Raw genomic sequence first — 14,385 nt, 5'->3', positions numbered from 1 at the left:
CAAGTATGTAATTTCTTGGTATCTTTAATTTATGTCAAAATCTTAGTTTGGAATAGTATTTGTGTCTTGACATCTCTTAAAGAAAGTCATCCAAATGAGTTAACATACCATACCCAACCTTCAAATCATTACTTAAAGAAGTCATTCACCATTTACACACTCACCACCCTTTTAAGTACATTTCACTTATCAACCATTCTCCATACAAAGAACCTTCTCCTCACTTGCTTGCTCACATCTTTCTTGTATAGCTTCTTGGGATGGCTTCTTGTTCCACCCATGTCTCCCTAAATTCTATGAAAAATCTCATTCTGGCTACTCTGTAATGACTACCTCTTACCAACTTATATATCCTTCCACTTCCTATGTAAGCCACATTCCACAGACTGGAAACCACCTTAGTCAATCATATCTGGACTCTTTCTAATATATCCTCATCTCCATGAAAACCAGGTGACCAAATCTGTGCACAATAATCCATATGCCTTATACACTGGAGCACAATAAATTATTTTCCTTTACATGTCAAATCAAGGTTCCTTCTTATCATTGTCTGCCAAATTTCAGAACCTTACATTTGCAACATTAAACTGCTAGCTCCACTTGTTTGCTCACTCATACAGTCTACTAAAGATCTTCTTGTAAAGCCACAGCCTCTACACCTCCCACAGCTGTTTAACTACAGCTGCATATCTGTAATTAAAATTGTCAAAATATCAATAACATAGCAAATTTAACAGTAATGGTTTCAAACAGATCCCTGCAGCACATTTCCAGTAACATGCCTCTTGTTGCATACTACACCCCATACACAACTTAATGATACCTAGTCAACTCACTAATCTAATATCTAATTTCATCTGTTCCAATTTAGTTACCTTCATGTGGCAATCTATCAAAAGCTTTTGTTGTAGTAAATAAGCTGATTGATAAAACATGACCTCTAATTTAACAAACTCATGTGGCCAATCACAGGAAAAATTACTGTTACTATTACTCTTTCCATTCACAAGCAGTTCAGTTTCACCTGCTCCACTCTCCTACTATTTCACATCACCTCTTCTATCTCTTGTTTGCATTATTTATTACACCTTCTAGCAACAGTCTGCAGCTGACTAACAACCATATCCATTTAAATGCAGCCCATCACTTAAAATACAATTCCATCCATCCTCAAATGGATCTCACATATTATCAAACTGCATCCCTTTCTCTTCACATGGCTCCAACAGCATACCATTCTTGATTCTTGCCTGTCATTATTATTAGAGTTTAGCAGGGCATTTTTTTCAGCCGAAACGCGTTTCGGTAAACTTTTCCGGACCGTTCCGGCTGAAAAAAAGCCCTGGAGTTTAGTAACACAGAATGCCTCTGCTACAACACTATTCTCTTTCACACTCTCAATAACTTCCTGATATTAGCTTCACATTCTTCTTCTTCTTCTGTCCAATCAAATCATTTGTTCCTATAATGACCACTAACTCTGTTGCTCATTTACTCCTCATATCCACAGCATCAATCACTCTATTCACATGACACAACAATGGCAGCCCTATTCATCTGTCAACACAGACAGTGTATTTAAATCCTCCAATAAAACAACAACATCTGTTGTTTGTAGATGATGCAAAATTAGACATCTATCTAATATCTATTACCTAAATTTTCATCTGTCCCAATTCACTTACCAACTTGTGATGTGGATATCTATAAAAAGCTTGGCAAAATCTAAATATACTATTGTATACATATCTTCTTTATCCAATACATTTGTAAATCCTGTTGTAATACATAAACAGATTACTGCTACTATATGACTTCCACTTAACAAGCCTATGCTAACCATCAGAAACAATTCTGCTGTTTTCTAATCTGGATCCCAATCCTCTTTAACTTTTAACCACACTTCAGCTACACTGATTTCATCTACATGAAGCTTCAGCCAATCCTCATTCCCTTGTGAAGTAGAACAATTTTTTTCTCCTTCCTCTGCTTTGGAACTGGCCCACCATTGCAAGGCTCTTGTTAATCACATATCTTAAAGTTGCGATTAAATCTCTGAAATATTTTCCTTAAAATATGCAATAATATGTCATCAGGTCATTTCCTATAGTCTAGAGTGCTTCCATCAGTCATTAAAAATCTGACAGAGAGAGAGAGAGTGTGATTTGTGGATATATACCATACTGTGGATGAAAAACCTAAATTCACAGCAGTTTCCAGGTGAACAGCCCCTATTCAATAATGTATATTATTATTATTATTATTACGGGCAACTCCAGGAAGTCCTTAGACTCATCGAGGGAGGCCCCAAATCATATTCATCACAACTATTCGACATTCATACAGTATTTATCATGCCTCGCCTTAAACTCATTCACTGTCACCACAGACTCTGGGAGCGCATTCCACTCATTCACCACTCTAAAAGTAAAGAACCCAGCTCTAACACCTTTACTAACCACACTTTTGCCCAGTTTCCATGGATGTCCCCTAGTCCTCCCACAACCAGCCCTGTTCTCAAAAATATCTTCTGAATTAATTTTATAGAAACCCTTCAGTAATTTGAATGTCTCAATCATATCTCCCCTCCTCCACCTATCAACCAATTTTTGCAACCCACAAATCCTCAACCTGTTCTCATAAGGTTCATTCCACAGACCTGCTATCATCTTGGTCACTCGCCTCTGGATCCTCTCCACCTCCTCCCCATCAAGAAGAAACCTAGGTGACCAAATCTGGGCACAGTAGTCGAGATGGGGTCTTATCATGGCTTGATACAGAGGAACAATAACTGCTTGTCTCTGCTTGTCAATGTATTCTTCAGCAACCAAGTGATTTGATGAGCTGATTTGGCCACTTTTGCAATGTGTTTGCAAAACCAACTAAGTCTGATTGCAACAGACTTAGTTGGTGAAATTAGTTGGTATAACTTAGTTGTTTATTATATACACTTGATCAGTACAATCCCAATAAAAGTTTTTCCAGAGCTTTTTGGTCAAGAAAATTAAACGTTTTTTAAAACAAATGAACTGTTCCTCTCAGATCCTTTCCTATATCATTAACAAACAAATTAAACAGCAGTGGTCAAGAACAGATCCTTGTGGCACACCACTAGTCACAGGCTGTCTTGTGGACTCTACTCCTGAATAAACCACTCTCTGATATCTCTCCGTCAACTACCCTCCTATCCATCTCACCAACCCTATATCCATCCCCATATGCTGCAATTTACTGATTAGAATTCTATGTGGTATCCTCAAAGGCCTTAGCAAGGTCCAGTAGAATCACTGTAAACCCATTACCCTTATCCAGTTCAGCCGTCACTGTGTTATAATATGTGAGCAAGTTACTGAGGCATGACCTACCCTTCACAAAACCATGCTGTCCCCGATACAGTATCCCATTTTCCTCTATCCAATCTTGTATTTTCCTCTTGACTATTTTCTCCAAGACCTTGATGATGATTCCTGTTATGCTGATTGGCCGGTAATTTTCAACAGCAGACTTGGAACCACCTTTATGCAGCGGAACTATTTTCTCCTCTTTCCACCCTCTTGGGACTGACCCAGACCCGAGGCTCAAATTAAACAAAATGGTCAAGGGCACTGACAATTCTTTAGCCACTTCACGTACGACATGAGCTGGTATACCATCCAATCCCACAGATGTATTGACATTGAGGTTCTGTAATAGACTAGTTACCTCTACTTCATTCATCACAATTCCAGTATAAGCTGTTGGTTCTTCCATTCCTGTAATGTCACCACCTGGATGATATACTCTTGCAAAGTGCTCACTCAGTAATTCCACTATATCAACTGATTCGGTTACCTCCCTACCCTCAGCATTTTTTAAGATCATTCTACCATTAACATTTTTCCTTTTACTTGCAACATATTGAAAAAACTGTTTGGAATTCTCTTTAGCCTGCATGGCCAAGGTTGATCTGCATCTCTGGGACATGTACTTAAGACTGGGTTGATCAGGTTGGTGTTCAAAGTGAGTATAATGCTACTTTGGGATTAGAGAAGCTGCTTTAGTGCAGTGATGGAACTGATAAGTTTGGGCCAGTACAAATGCTTCCTGGAATGCCTCAGCTGCATGGTATGCCAGATGACCTCTATGGCAACTAACAACCAATCAACTATAAACTGCTAGAGACTAATGGGGGGATTGAATATCTAATTATTTTATTAAAGCATTGAAATGCTAGTGAGAGGTGTGGATGCAATGTTATTTCTATCCAGTGCTCTGAATATCAAAGTAAAGAAATTCAATCAAATATCATTTTTTTTTAACTAGCAATAGCAGGATTTCTCCTTTTCAATGTACTGCAGAGTCCATTCTGCTACATAAGAGGTTTAAGTGACAAATGCAGCTAATCAAGAGATATCACTAAATGATAGAAGAAACAATCTCACCTGCTCAGGTGGTATAGGGCAGAGCATGACATTTATAACAAACTCTCTATTGCACTATGTACATTTGAATGCATGCATCTTACATGCTTAATGCAAAGAATTAACTGTCCATCAGCAATTTGCCAATCATAATAATCTCAAAGGTACATATAGGCCCAACAGTGTAGTAAATCCAGACTCAGAGGACCTTCTGACAAGATTGCTCTTGGTGAGGTCATTAAAATGTACTAATGGACATGCTAATGTAGTGTAAATGATGGACGGTGGATCATATACTGTTGTGTAATACAGAGTGGCTCTGTGATGAGTTCTCAGAGTCCATGGGGTGCATGTCATGAAATATGTTAAAAAGTAATAAACAAACAGATGTTCTTCACATAGGATGCTGGTTGGCTAAGTGGTTGGCATATCTGCTCTCTAACCAACAGGCTGCAGATTTGAGCTACTGTGGGCATGGATGTTTGGATTGTCCTCAGGTGGGGGATTTCATTACATGGAATGAGATCAGAGCCTTCATAGCTCAGTTGGTTTCGACCATGCCCTTTGGTTGAAAAGACCTGGGTTTGAATCCCATGTAGGATGCAAAGAACCTTTATCAGATATTTTCATCTGATGGCATGTTAGCAGGTTTCATATAGAGGTAGCAGAATTTTTCATCCTGCAAAAACCAACAAACCAGTCAGAAGAAACACATGCAATATATAAATAAAGGACACTATGGGAATAAGGATTAACTACCTTATTCTGTCAGATTTGGTTTTGCACACTTGCATTGTACAGTGTGGGCCTGGGAATAAGCATAAACCAGGAAGCTGTGAGACCAGCAACCTGTTCATTGGAGGCTCAACTGGCTGAAAAAAGTTCTATGTTTGGTATCTTTAAAGTGAGGTTTCTGGACCAAGTAAAAACATTAATTTTAAAAAATATAAAAATTAATAAAAATCCTTAGTCCACCCATGGTACTAATGTACCATAAGTCTACAAGATTTTTGGGTGGGAAACACATTTAAAAAAAAAAAAGATTCAACCTAAGGCCTCAAAGAGCATTATTGCTAATAAATGCATTCAAAAAAAAAATTTTTTTTTTGGCTATAAATATTTATTACAAGTAGTTCACACACATTATTATTGTTATGATCTGAATATTTCATGGTGTCACGAGACTCATTACAGGAAATGCATTCTACATGCAATATATACTATATATATAACTGAGAAAAGCTGTTTCTTACTTTTTCTTCTTGTGCAATGGCTAATAGTCGACGATGGCTTTCAGAACTCATGCAAAATGCTTTTTGAGCATAAGCATAGAGATCATCTGCATAAGCTGCATAACCACTGCTACTAGCACCCAACTTGTGCTTAATTGTGTACAGAACTTCCACATATAACTCCTCCCACTAAAAAATAAACAAGAAAAAAAGTGACAGTACTTGCTGACAGAATTTATAAAAAACTACAGCATTTTTTACAGAAATTAACAATATATACTATATATTAATTAGAAAAGCTTTTAATTAATACTTGCAATATTTCAGCAAAGCCAAACTGCCATCATCAGGGAACAAAGAACAAATTGATGTGTGCATGTAGACACTACATAAGGTAAGTATGACTGAAGCAGAAACAATAAAGGCAGGTCCTGAAGTATTAAACATTGCCCCTTAGTGGGCTGAGATGGATATTCATAGCTGTTGGGTTAAAGTTCTCAGGATGAGTTCCTTCCCAGATTTGAGGCAGTTTCATAAAAACTAAATTTATTGAGGTTCAGATAGTTGCATAAGGCTGAGGCAGATTCCAGGAAAAGTTTTCCATATTTGAACTTGCTCCTGTGGAGTAAGGTGGTTTTCTTTCCATCGGATCTTGTGGTGGGTGTTCAAGTCCTAGTGCAAGCCCTGAATGGCTGCAGTAGTGGAACTGGATGTAGTCTTTGTGTTCGGTGATTCTGATGTTGGCTATCCTGCCTATTTGGCCATAATAGGGCCACTTACAACTCCAAGGAACCTAGTAGATGCCCAGCAGGCCTAAGGACTGCAGATGATTTTTTAGGAAGCAAACAAGGGATGCCAGTTTTTTTTTTAATACGGACTATAAGAGGTTGAATTTTTATTTTGAATTTGTGTCAGTTTTTCAGATGTGCCTTGGATATATGGGATAGTAACAGATTTGATGTAGTTGCTGTTCTGGAGGAGGAGGCAAAGATTGTGGTTTTGGGATTTTAATATTCTTTGGATTTGGTGGGGATTGCTATTGGCTAAGAAGGTGTTGCGAACATGTCCAAGTTCAGTGGTGAGGGCATTATTATCAGAGCTACATTGAAAAGCAAAATATTGGAAGTATTAATTAATTTTTTTCTAATTAATATATAGTATGCATTGTTAATTTCCTTAATACCGTTACAGACAGTCAATGTATAAGCCTTACCACCAGAAATATTTTTGTGTTAACAAAAATTTATCCTTATAATAATAATAAATTTATGATAATGATAAATTCTCAATATATTATCTAGCACAGCAACAATGAATTGGTAACATTTTACCCATATTGTATCACAACTGGAAAGTCAAAATTATTCTATGATCAAATATCTTTATCATAACTAAAAGCAAAAAATAAAGAAAGAATTATTATTTTATTATTTTCAAGGGTATAATAACAGAACTTTTTAGTGAAGACGGTAAATTAAATATGGAAATCAACAACAGAATCAACAAAGCTGGTATGGTAGGAAGTTAAATGAAAAAATTCACATGGAATAAGAGAAATTAGTCGGAACACTAAATTAGCTGTATACAAGACAGTGTTCAAACCAGTTTTAACTTATGGATCTGAGAGCTGGGTCAGAAGTAAAACACTTGACCAAAGACTAGAGACTGCAGATATGAGAGTCCTGAGAAAGATTATAGGCGTGAACAGATGGCATCAATGGCAATATCATATTAAAAACGAGGATATTAGGAAAGAACTTGACATTGTCAGCATCCAGGAATGCATTAGCAGAGCTAATCTCAGGTTGTGTGGTCACTTAAACAGAATGTGCGAGGAAAGATTAGCAAAACAAGTGTTCTCTGCCAGGTTGGCAGGAAAATGATCCAGAAGAAGACCAAGATATAGGTGGATTGATATAGTACAAAGTGCCTTAGATGATAGAAATATAAAATGTGATTTATTTAAATTAAGGGGATATTAAATCCCACATTATTTCAAAGTTGAATAAGAAACTCAAAGATCGGAATCAAAGAGTTTCATGCCGAATATAGTAAACTATAAAAATTTCGGCGCATTATAGTGTAAACTAAAGCACATAGTTCAACACTAGGGCAACTCGCTGCACAGGTGGGTAAAGTTCTGATCACTATTCTTAGTATTATCTATAATGTAAAACACATCTCCTAGGAGATATATGATGTTATACATTATGGTGGAAGGTCACTACCCAGACCGGTTTCAACCCTTATTGAGGTGATTTTAAGTAAAGACCTCTCTAAAAATTAGACGATCCTGAAAGATCACCCAACTCAGAAGTGTTCCACTCAGTGACAGGCCCACCCCGTCGGTGACGCGGTGGGCCTGTTGGCTCTACCCAGTGGCAGGCTCACCCCACCACCCGACAGAGCCATAATCTCAGTGGTGGTCCTACTCAGAGACAAGCAAAAGCTTACCCCAAAGCAGAGCCTCTCATATATGCAGTATCCACTCCTCATCAGTGAGTAGGTAGACCAGGTAATACTGAGGTTTCAGAGAAAAGAACTTATATAATTATATACTTTGCTATACGAGTTGTCACAAAAGGTGCACCCATAAATTACTTAAATAAAAGAGCCAATAGGCTTCACTTCGGCAATGTAACATTATTTAAATTAAGGGATATTAAATCCCACATTATTTCAAAGATGAATAACAAACCCAAATATCGGAATCAAAGAGTTTCATGCCGAATATACTAAACTATAAAAATTTCAGCAGATTGTAGCGTAAGCTAAAAGTGTTGGACTATGTGCTTTAGCTTACACTACAATCCGCCGAAATTTTTAGTTTACTATATTCGGCATGAAACTCTTTGATTCCGATATTTGGGTTTCTTATTCAGCTTTGAAATAATGTAGGATTTAATATCCCCTTAATTTAAATAATGTTACATCGCCGAAGTGAAGCCTATTGGCTCTTTTATTTAAGTAATTTATGGGTGCACCATTTTTGACAACTCGTATAGCAAAGTATATAATTATATAAGTTCTTTTCGGTATAACCTCAGTATTACCTGGTCTACCTACTCACTGATGACTGGTGGATACTGGATATATGAGAGGCTCTGCTTGAGGGTAGGCTTTTGCTTGTCTCTGAGTAGGGCCACCGCTGAGATTATGGCTCTGTCTGGTGGCGGGGTGAGCCTGCCACTGGGTAGAGCCAATGCTGAGAAGTTCTTCTTGGTGACGGGGTGAGCCTGTCACTGAGTGGAACAATGCTGAGTTGGACATCCTCCGGTTGCTCGTAGGGAGTGGTCTGGGAATCGCCTAATTTTTAGAGAGGTCTTTACTTAAAAATACCTCAATAAGGGTTGCAACTGGTCTGGGTAGTAACCTTCCACCATAATGTATACCATCATACATCTCCTAGGAGATGTGTTTTACATTATGGGTAATACTAAGAATAGTGATCAGAACTTTACCCACTTTTGCAACGAGTTGCCCTAGTGTTGAACTATGTGCTTTAACTTATGCTACAATCCACTGAAATTTTTATAGTTTACTATATTCGGCATGAAACTCTTTGATTCCGATCTTTGAGTTTCTTATTCAACTTTGAAATAATGTGGGATTTAATATCCCCTTAATTTAAGTAATGTTACATCGCTGAAGCCTATTGGCTCTTTTATTTAAGTAATAAGATGTGATAATGTTGGAGTCTTGACAAGTAACAGACTGATTTGGAGGAAAATTGTAGATAGGAAGTTAGTAATGATGTAAATTTTTCATGTAGTACTATCATATCCTGTACACCCCTTGAGGTTACATGGTAGGAATTTGATGATGATAACAGAATTTCAAACAGACACTAGTGATACCATTATGAAATGAACTGTTTTCTTCTATGATTGTCTGCAATAATTTCCTACTTTTCTATTTCCACTGGAGAGTTTCCTATTTCTACTGGATTTCTTCACTAAAGGAGACTCTCTTGCACCATATCTTTTTATTATTACCTTGATTATATATTCAGACTCACAGAAAATAGGTATGGAATAACTCTGCAAGGATCACAGGACAAACCCACATAAACACTATCTGCTTTGCAAATGATGATGTGCTGAATAATTAACATTCAAACTGCACAAATCCACCTAGATAATTTATGTAAAAGGATGCACTCATCAAATTGGTAGTAAACAGCAGTAAAATTACAGTCTTAAAGAACAGAATAGAAAGAAATATTAGGCTAAATGGCCATATTCTTGAAGAAGTAAATGATTTTTAGAGCCTTCATTCCTACATTGATACTCTACCTGACATAGTGTAAAGAAAGCACAAAGCTCTTCAATTTCGTAAAACGCTAACTAATATCTGGAAACCCAATTTTATCACCACAAATATGGCAAAATTTGTCTGTACACAACTGCTAGTCAAGTCATATTTATACATAGTTCCCAAACATGCCTTTGATCCATACTAGGATACACGTGACAAGATCACATTCTTAATACTGTTATTCTTGGAAAAAAAACTAGCAAAGACCCCTAATAGTAACAATTCAGAAAAGTCTGTTGAGGTGGTTGGGACACCAACTTATACATCTGCCTTCACTTATGATTAGTGCTCCTGCTCTCTACAGCCCAACTTATGGACACCGAGGAAGACCAAGAAAATAGCTTTGGTAATACATAAGTAAACTTCTTTCTGAAGATGAGACACATGAACCACCTCCTGACATTTACCATTCGGCACAAAACGGAGCAACCTGGCTCACTTTCATTTAATATGGGTAATATTAATTTGTGATATGAATATTTCTATATATTTTCCTAAATCATACATGAATAAACAATGATGATGATCACTACTGACATTATAGACTATTTCAGTAGTTTAAAGTATTGTACTCAGAAAATATTTTTGATACTGTACTGTTATAGTGACCACGCGGTTGTCACTATAGCCGAGTGGTTACGCGCTCCGCAACAATATGCCTGGAAAAGGAGTGTCCTGCGTTCGATTCCCATTACTGACGTGAGGAGCTTAGGATCTTTCTCAGACATAGCCAAGTTAGCTGGTCTTGGGCGTAGATTGCATGATTTTTCTCCCCAGTTTATCTGGGGTTTTTCCTCCCGCAAGCAGGCAAACCAGCACACGCTTCTACAGACATAGGATACCTCCAGGAATAAGGAGTAACCAACCTATTCCGTAGGATTTTGGTTCCGAATGCTTACACCATAAAAGGTGTAGGTCTATGTGTGAGTGTAAATCAGGACTGTTATAGTGCTTTATTTTTTTACTGCAGATTGAATATGAGAAGGTTTTGTTTTTTGTTGTGTTTTGTGAATGATTAGCTTGTGTATATTTTCAGTATGTGTGTGTGTGTGTGTGTGTGTGTGTGTCTTAAAAACTACAAATGAATGGTGCCAAGACAGAACAAAGCAGTGATGGTGGCTAAGACTATTTAGGAAGTTCATCGTACTGTACATAATTTTGTTACATATAGTGTGTGCACATGCATTAATAGAAGATTGGCATGATGAAATAGCATGTTGGAAATATTTTAAAAAATGAAAGCAAGATGGCACGGTGGCATGTTAGTGATAAGAGGTGCAAAAATGAGTGCAGACAGGAATGCAGATTCAGGAGTGAATGAAGATGAACATAATACAAAGGATGTGTGAGAGAGTGAGTTGAAAGAAAGACAACATAACAGTAAAATATAAAAAGTGAGAATCGAGAAGTGGCCGTAATGAAAGAAACAGAACATTTATGCAGTATTTCACAAGATAAAATGTGAACTCAAGTGAATTGAAGCATCTGGTGAGTGGTATGGCAGAGAAGAAAAAGAAAGGAGAAAGAAGAGAAAAAAAAGAGACTGATTGAATGAGAAAAGAAAGGGTGAGTATGAAAGCGTGAGAAATGTAGAGTTCATAGACTGTATTTATGATGATTCTATGATTAGGGATGTGCTTCATGAGAGTGTGAAAAACTGTAGTTTTCTGGAGCTAAGATTAAAGACACAAGTGATGCTATTAGAATGTAAAGAAGGAAAGTGAAAGAGCTGATATGATCTGAAAGGTAACAAGTATGGAATGAGACAGAGAGGAAAGTATTACTGGAAGAAGTGAAAGGAAGAGTGAAAGACTAAGTTAAAATACTTTGTTGTTACCATTATGCGAAGGGAATGAACTGAGAAGCTGTTATAGTAATTGAGTCGATACAGATAAGAGAATGGTGTATTACTCATAGATGTAGAAAATGAATTTGATTGTGAAGGATTTATATATGAAAGGTAGCTTGCATTTAAATGGATTTGGAGTTGGATGTTTGGGGGATAGTGCTGGTTAGAGATAGAATTGATGTGCAAATTGAGAGAAACTACAGCTGTTATGCTGGAAACAGGTGAGCACTGCAAGCAACTTTGAGATAAGTGATTGTGAAAATGGGAATAACTGAAGAATGTTATATGTAATTTCTTAGGTCTCAAAATGTAAATGGAACTTATTAAAAGATGGGAATACCTTCAAATCCAAGGGGATATTTCAGGTTCCTGTATACTAAGGTATCAGGAATAGATGTGAGGAGCTGGTGAAATTGATTAATTCAACTTAGATAAAAATTATAGGCATCATTGATATTTGGTTGATGAAAGGGGCATGGTTACAATGAAAAGTACTGGAAGAATACTGTACTTTCAAGAAAGGCAGGATACTATGGAGGAGGTATCATTAAAGAATGTAAATTCAGCAGGAAAGTAGGACAGTGTTTGGAGGTATGGAATGGTCAGTTGATGCTATAAATCGGGAATGCAAAGGAAATGTAACTGTATGTGCAAAGATTGGTTACACGGGTGTCTTGGGATGAGAAAATAGCAGAGAGAGAGAGAATCCAGAGGTGAGTGACCAAAATGGTGACAAGCTTGTTGAATGTTTCCTATGATAACAGACTGAAGATGTGTGGAATACAAAGTTCAGATTACAAAGAAACATATAATTTACTAAAAGGATTTTAAAGAAGTAATGCAGAAGACTTTTTTTCGATTCATGACATATATGACAGGAGAGAATAAGGTTTCAACCCTGGAAGTTGAGTAAGAGTTGTGTAGTTAGCAAGGACTATATTTTTTGCTTAGAGAGTGATTAATAAGTGGAATGTATTACCAAAGGCAGTCATAAATTCACTGCCAGCAGAATTTAAAAATGAAAGTATGATAAGAGCTGTGTAAATAATAGCTGGAGTGAGTCTTCAGCGATGACTATTGGAAATCCATGCGTACATCCAATTACTAATAATAAAATAGTAATAAAAAGTGTTTTTACATATATGTGGTCAATGAAAGAAGTTAAATAGAGAGGAATTCTGGGTGTTATATTAAGGGAAATATATTGAGCATTTTCTGAGATCATGTAAATATGTACCATTCAGTTTCTGGTATAACTGGATAACACTGCACAAGAAAAATTTAATACATTTGCACAGTGATGACCAGTGGAGTCAAAAGACTCTTCATGGGAGGTGAACACTAGTCAATACAGTCTATCATACTACTCCTTAAACTCTTCCACTGGCTGCATTTTCACCATCCTCTCAGGTAATGCATTTCATGGTCCTACCACTCTACATGCAAAAATCTTACTTATCCTTTTATTCACTACTTCCTTTTGTAACTTCCAGGAATGGATCCTTGTTCTTGTTCCTTCCCCTCATTTTATCATAGGAAAAATCTCCTCAGTGTTAACATGATAATAACCCTTCAACAACTTAAATGTTTCAATTATATTCTCCCCTTTGTCTTCTATCCATCAAACTGTTCAGTCTACATGGCTGCAGTCTATCCACATAATCTACATTCTACAGTCACGATATCATTTTTGTTATCCGTCTCTGCATCCTTTCCAAGGTTCCTTTATTCTTTTCAAATTCTGGTGATCAGATCCATGCCCAAAAATCCATCCAGATCTGGTCTGATCCAAGCTTTATAAAATGGAACCGCCACACTTGCATCTCTCATGGTCATCATCCATCTTAATATTGCAGCAATTCTCTGAGATGTCTTCATAACCTTTGCAATATGTCCTCTGAACTTCAAATTTCTATCTACAATCATTCAAGATCACTTGCTTCCTCCACTGCTTCCAGTATAACTTCACCAAGTGAGTATGGAGCATCCCAGCTGTGGATCCCAAATTTTAAACCTAACATTTAATTGTATTAAACTGACATCCCCATTCACTTGCTCCCCATCAGCTTATTCAAATTCTCTTGAAGAGCCAAAACATTAGCACCATTACTAATAACCTTCCCAAGTTTCACATCATCTGCAAACAACTGAACATCTCTCTGTAGTAATGTGAGACCATTGTGTTTGTTTACAAATGCCAGAAGTATCAGAAATAAAGGGGATGAAATGGTTTCAGGGATTGAGTTTATTCGCCAGAACTTGGATTAGTGAACAAAGGAAGGGTAATTATTATGGGTGATATTAATTATGGCGGTATAGATTGGAATGAAGAGATAGCATTTGGGAATAAGGAAAATTAATTTTTCAAGTTCTTGAGAGATAACCATGTTGTGTTTGTTTACAATTTAGGAGACGTAATGTGAGACCAACAAAAGATATCCTACAAAGAACAATATCAAAAACAATATTAAAAAGTATTAAATATGAAAAAAAAGCACAAAACAACAACAAAAATACACCCAAAAAGGCCTAAGCAAACAATAAAATTATTTTAAAAAACTGATGAACATCTCTGCTAACAGAG

General features: G+C 36.8%; 1 protein-coding gene across 1 annotated transcript in view; it reads right to left on the bottom strand.

The window, feature by feature from the left end:
- Positions 1 to 14,385, bottom strand: part of LOC150108197 (BAI1-associated protein 3-like) — a 709,720-nt gene that overhangs the window by 481,943 nt on the left and 213,392 nt on the right. The window contains exon 5 of the mRNA XM_090390426.1: positions 5,657 to 5,824. Coding sequence (XP_090246552.1) covers positions 5,657 to 5,824 — 168 coding nt within the window. The remainder of the gene's footprint in view (positions 1 to 5,656; positions 5,825 to 14,385) is intronic.

This window comes from Typopeltis vanoorti, chromosome 3, assembly GCF_054136105.1.
Source record: "Typopeltis vanoorti isolate ZY-2024b chromosome 3, IOZ_Tvanoo_1.0, whole genome shotgun sequence".
NCBI lineage: Eukaryota > Metazoa > Arthropoda > Arachnida > Uropygi > Thelyphonidae > Typopeltis > Typopeltis vanoorti.
The sequence above is the reverse complement of the archived record's forward strand: the minus strand, read 5'-3'. Positions and strand labels throughout refer to the sequence as shown.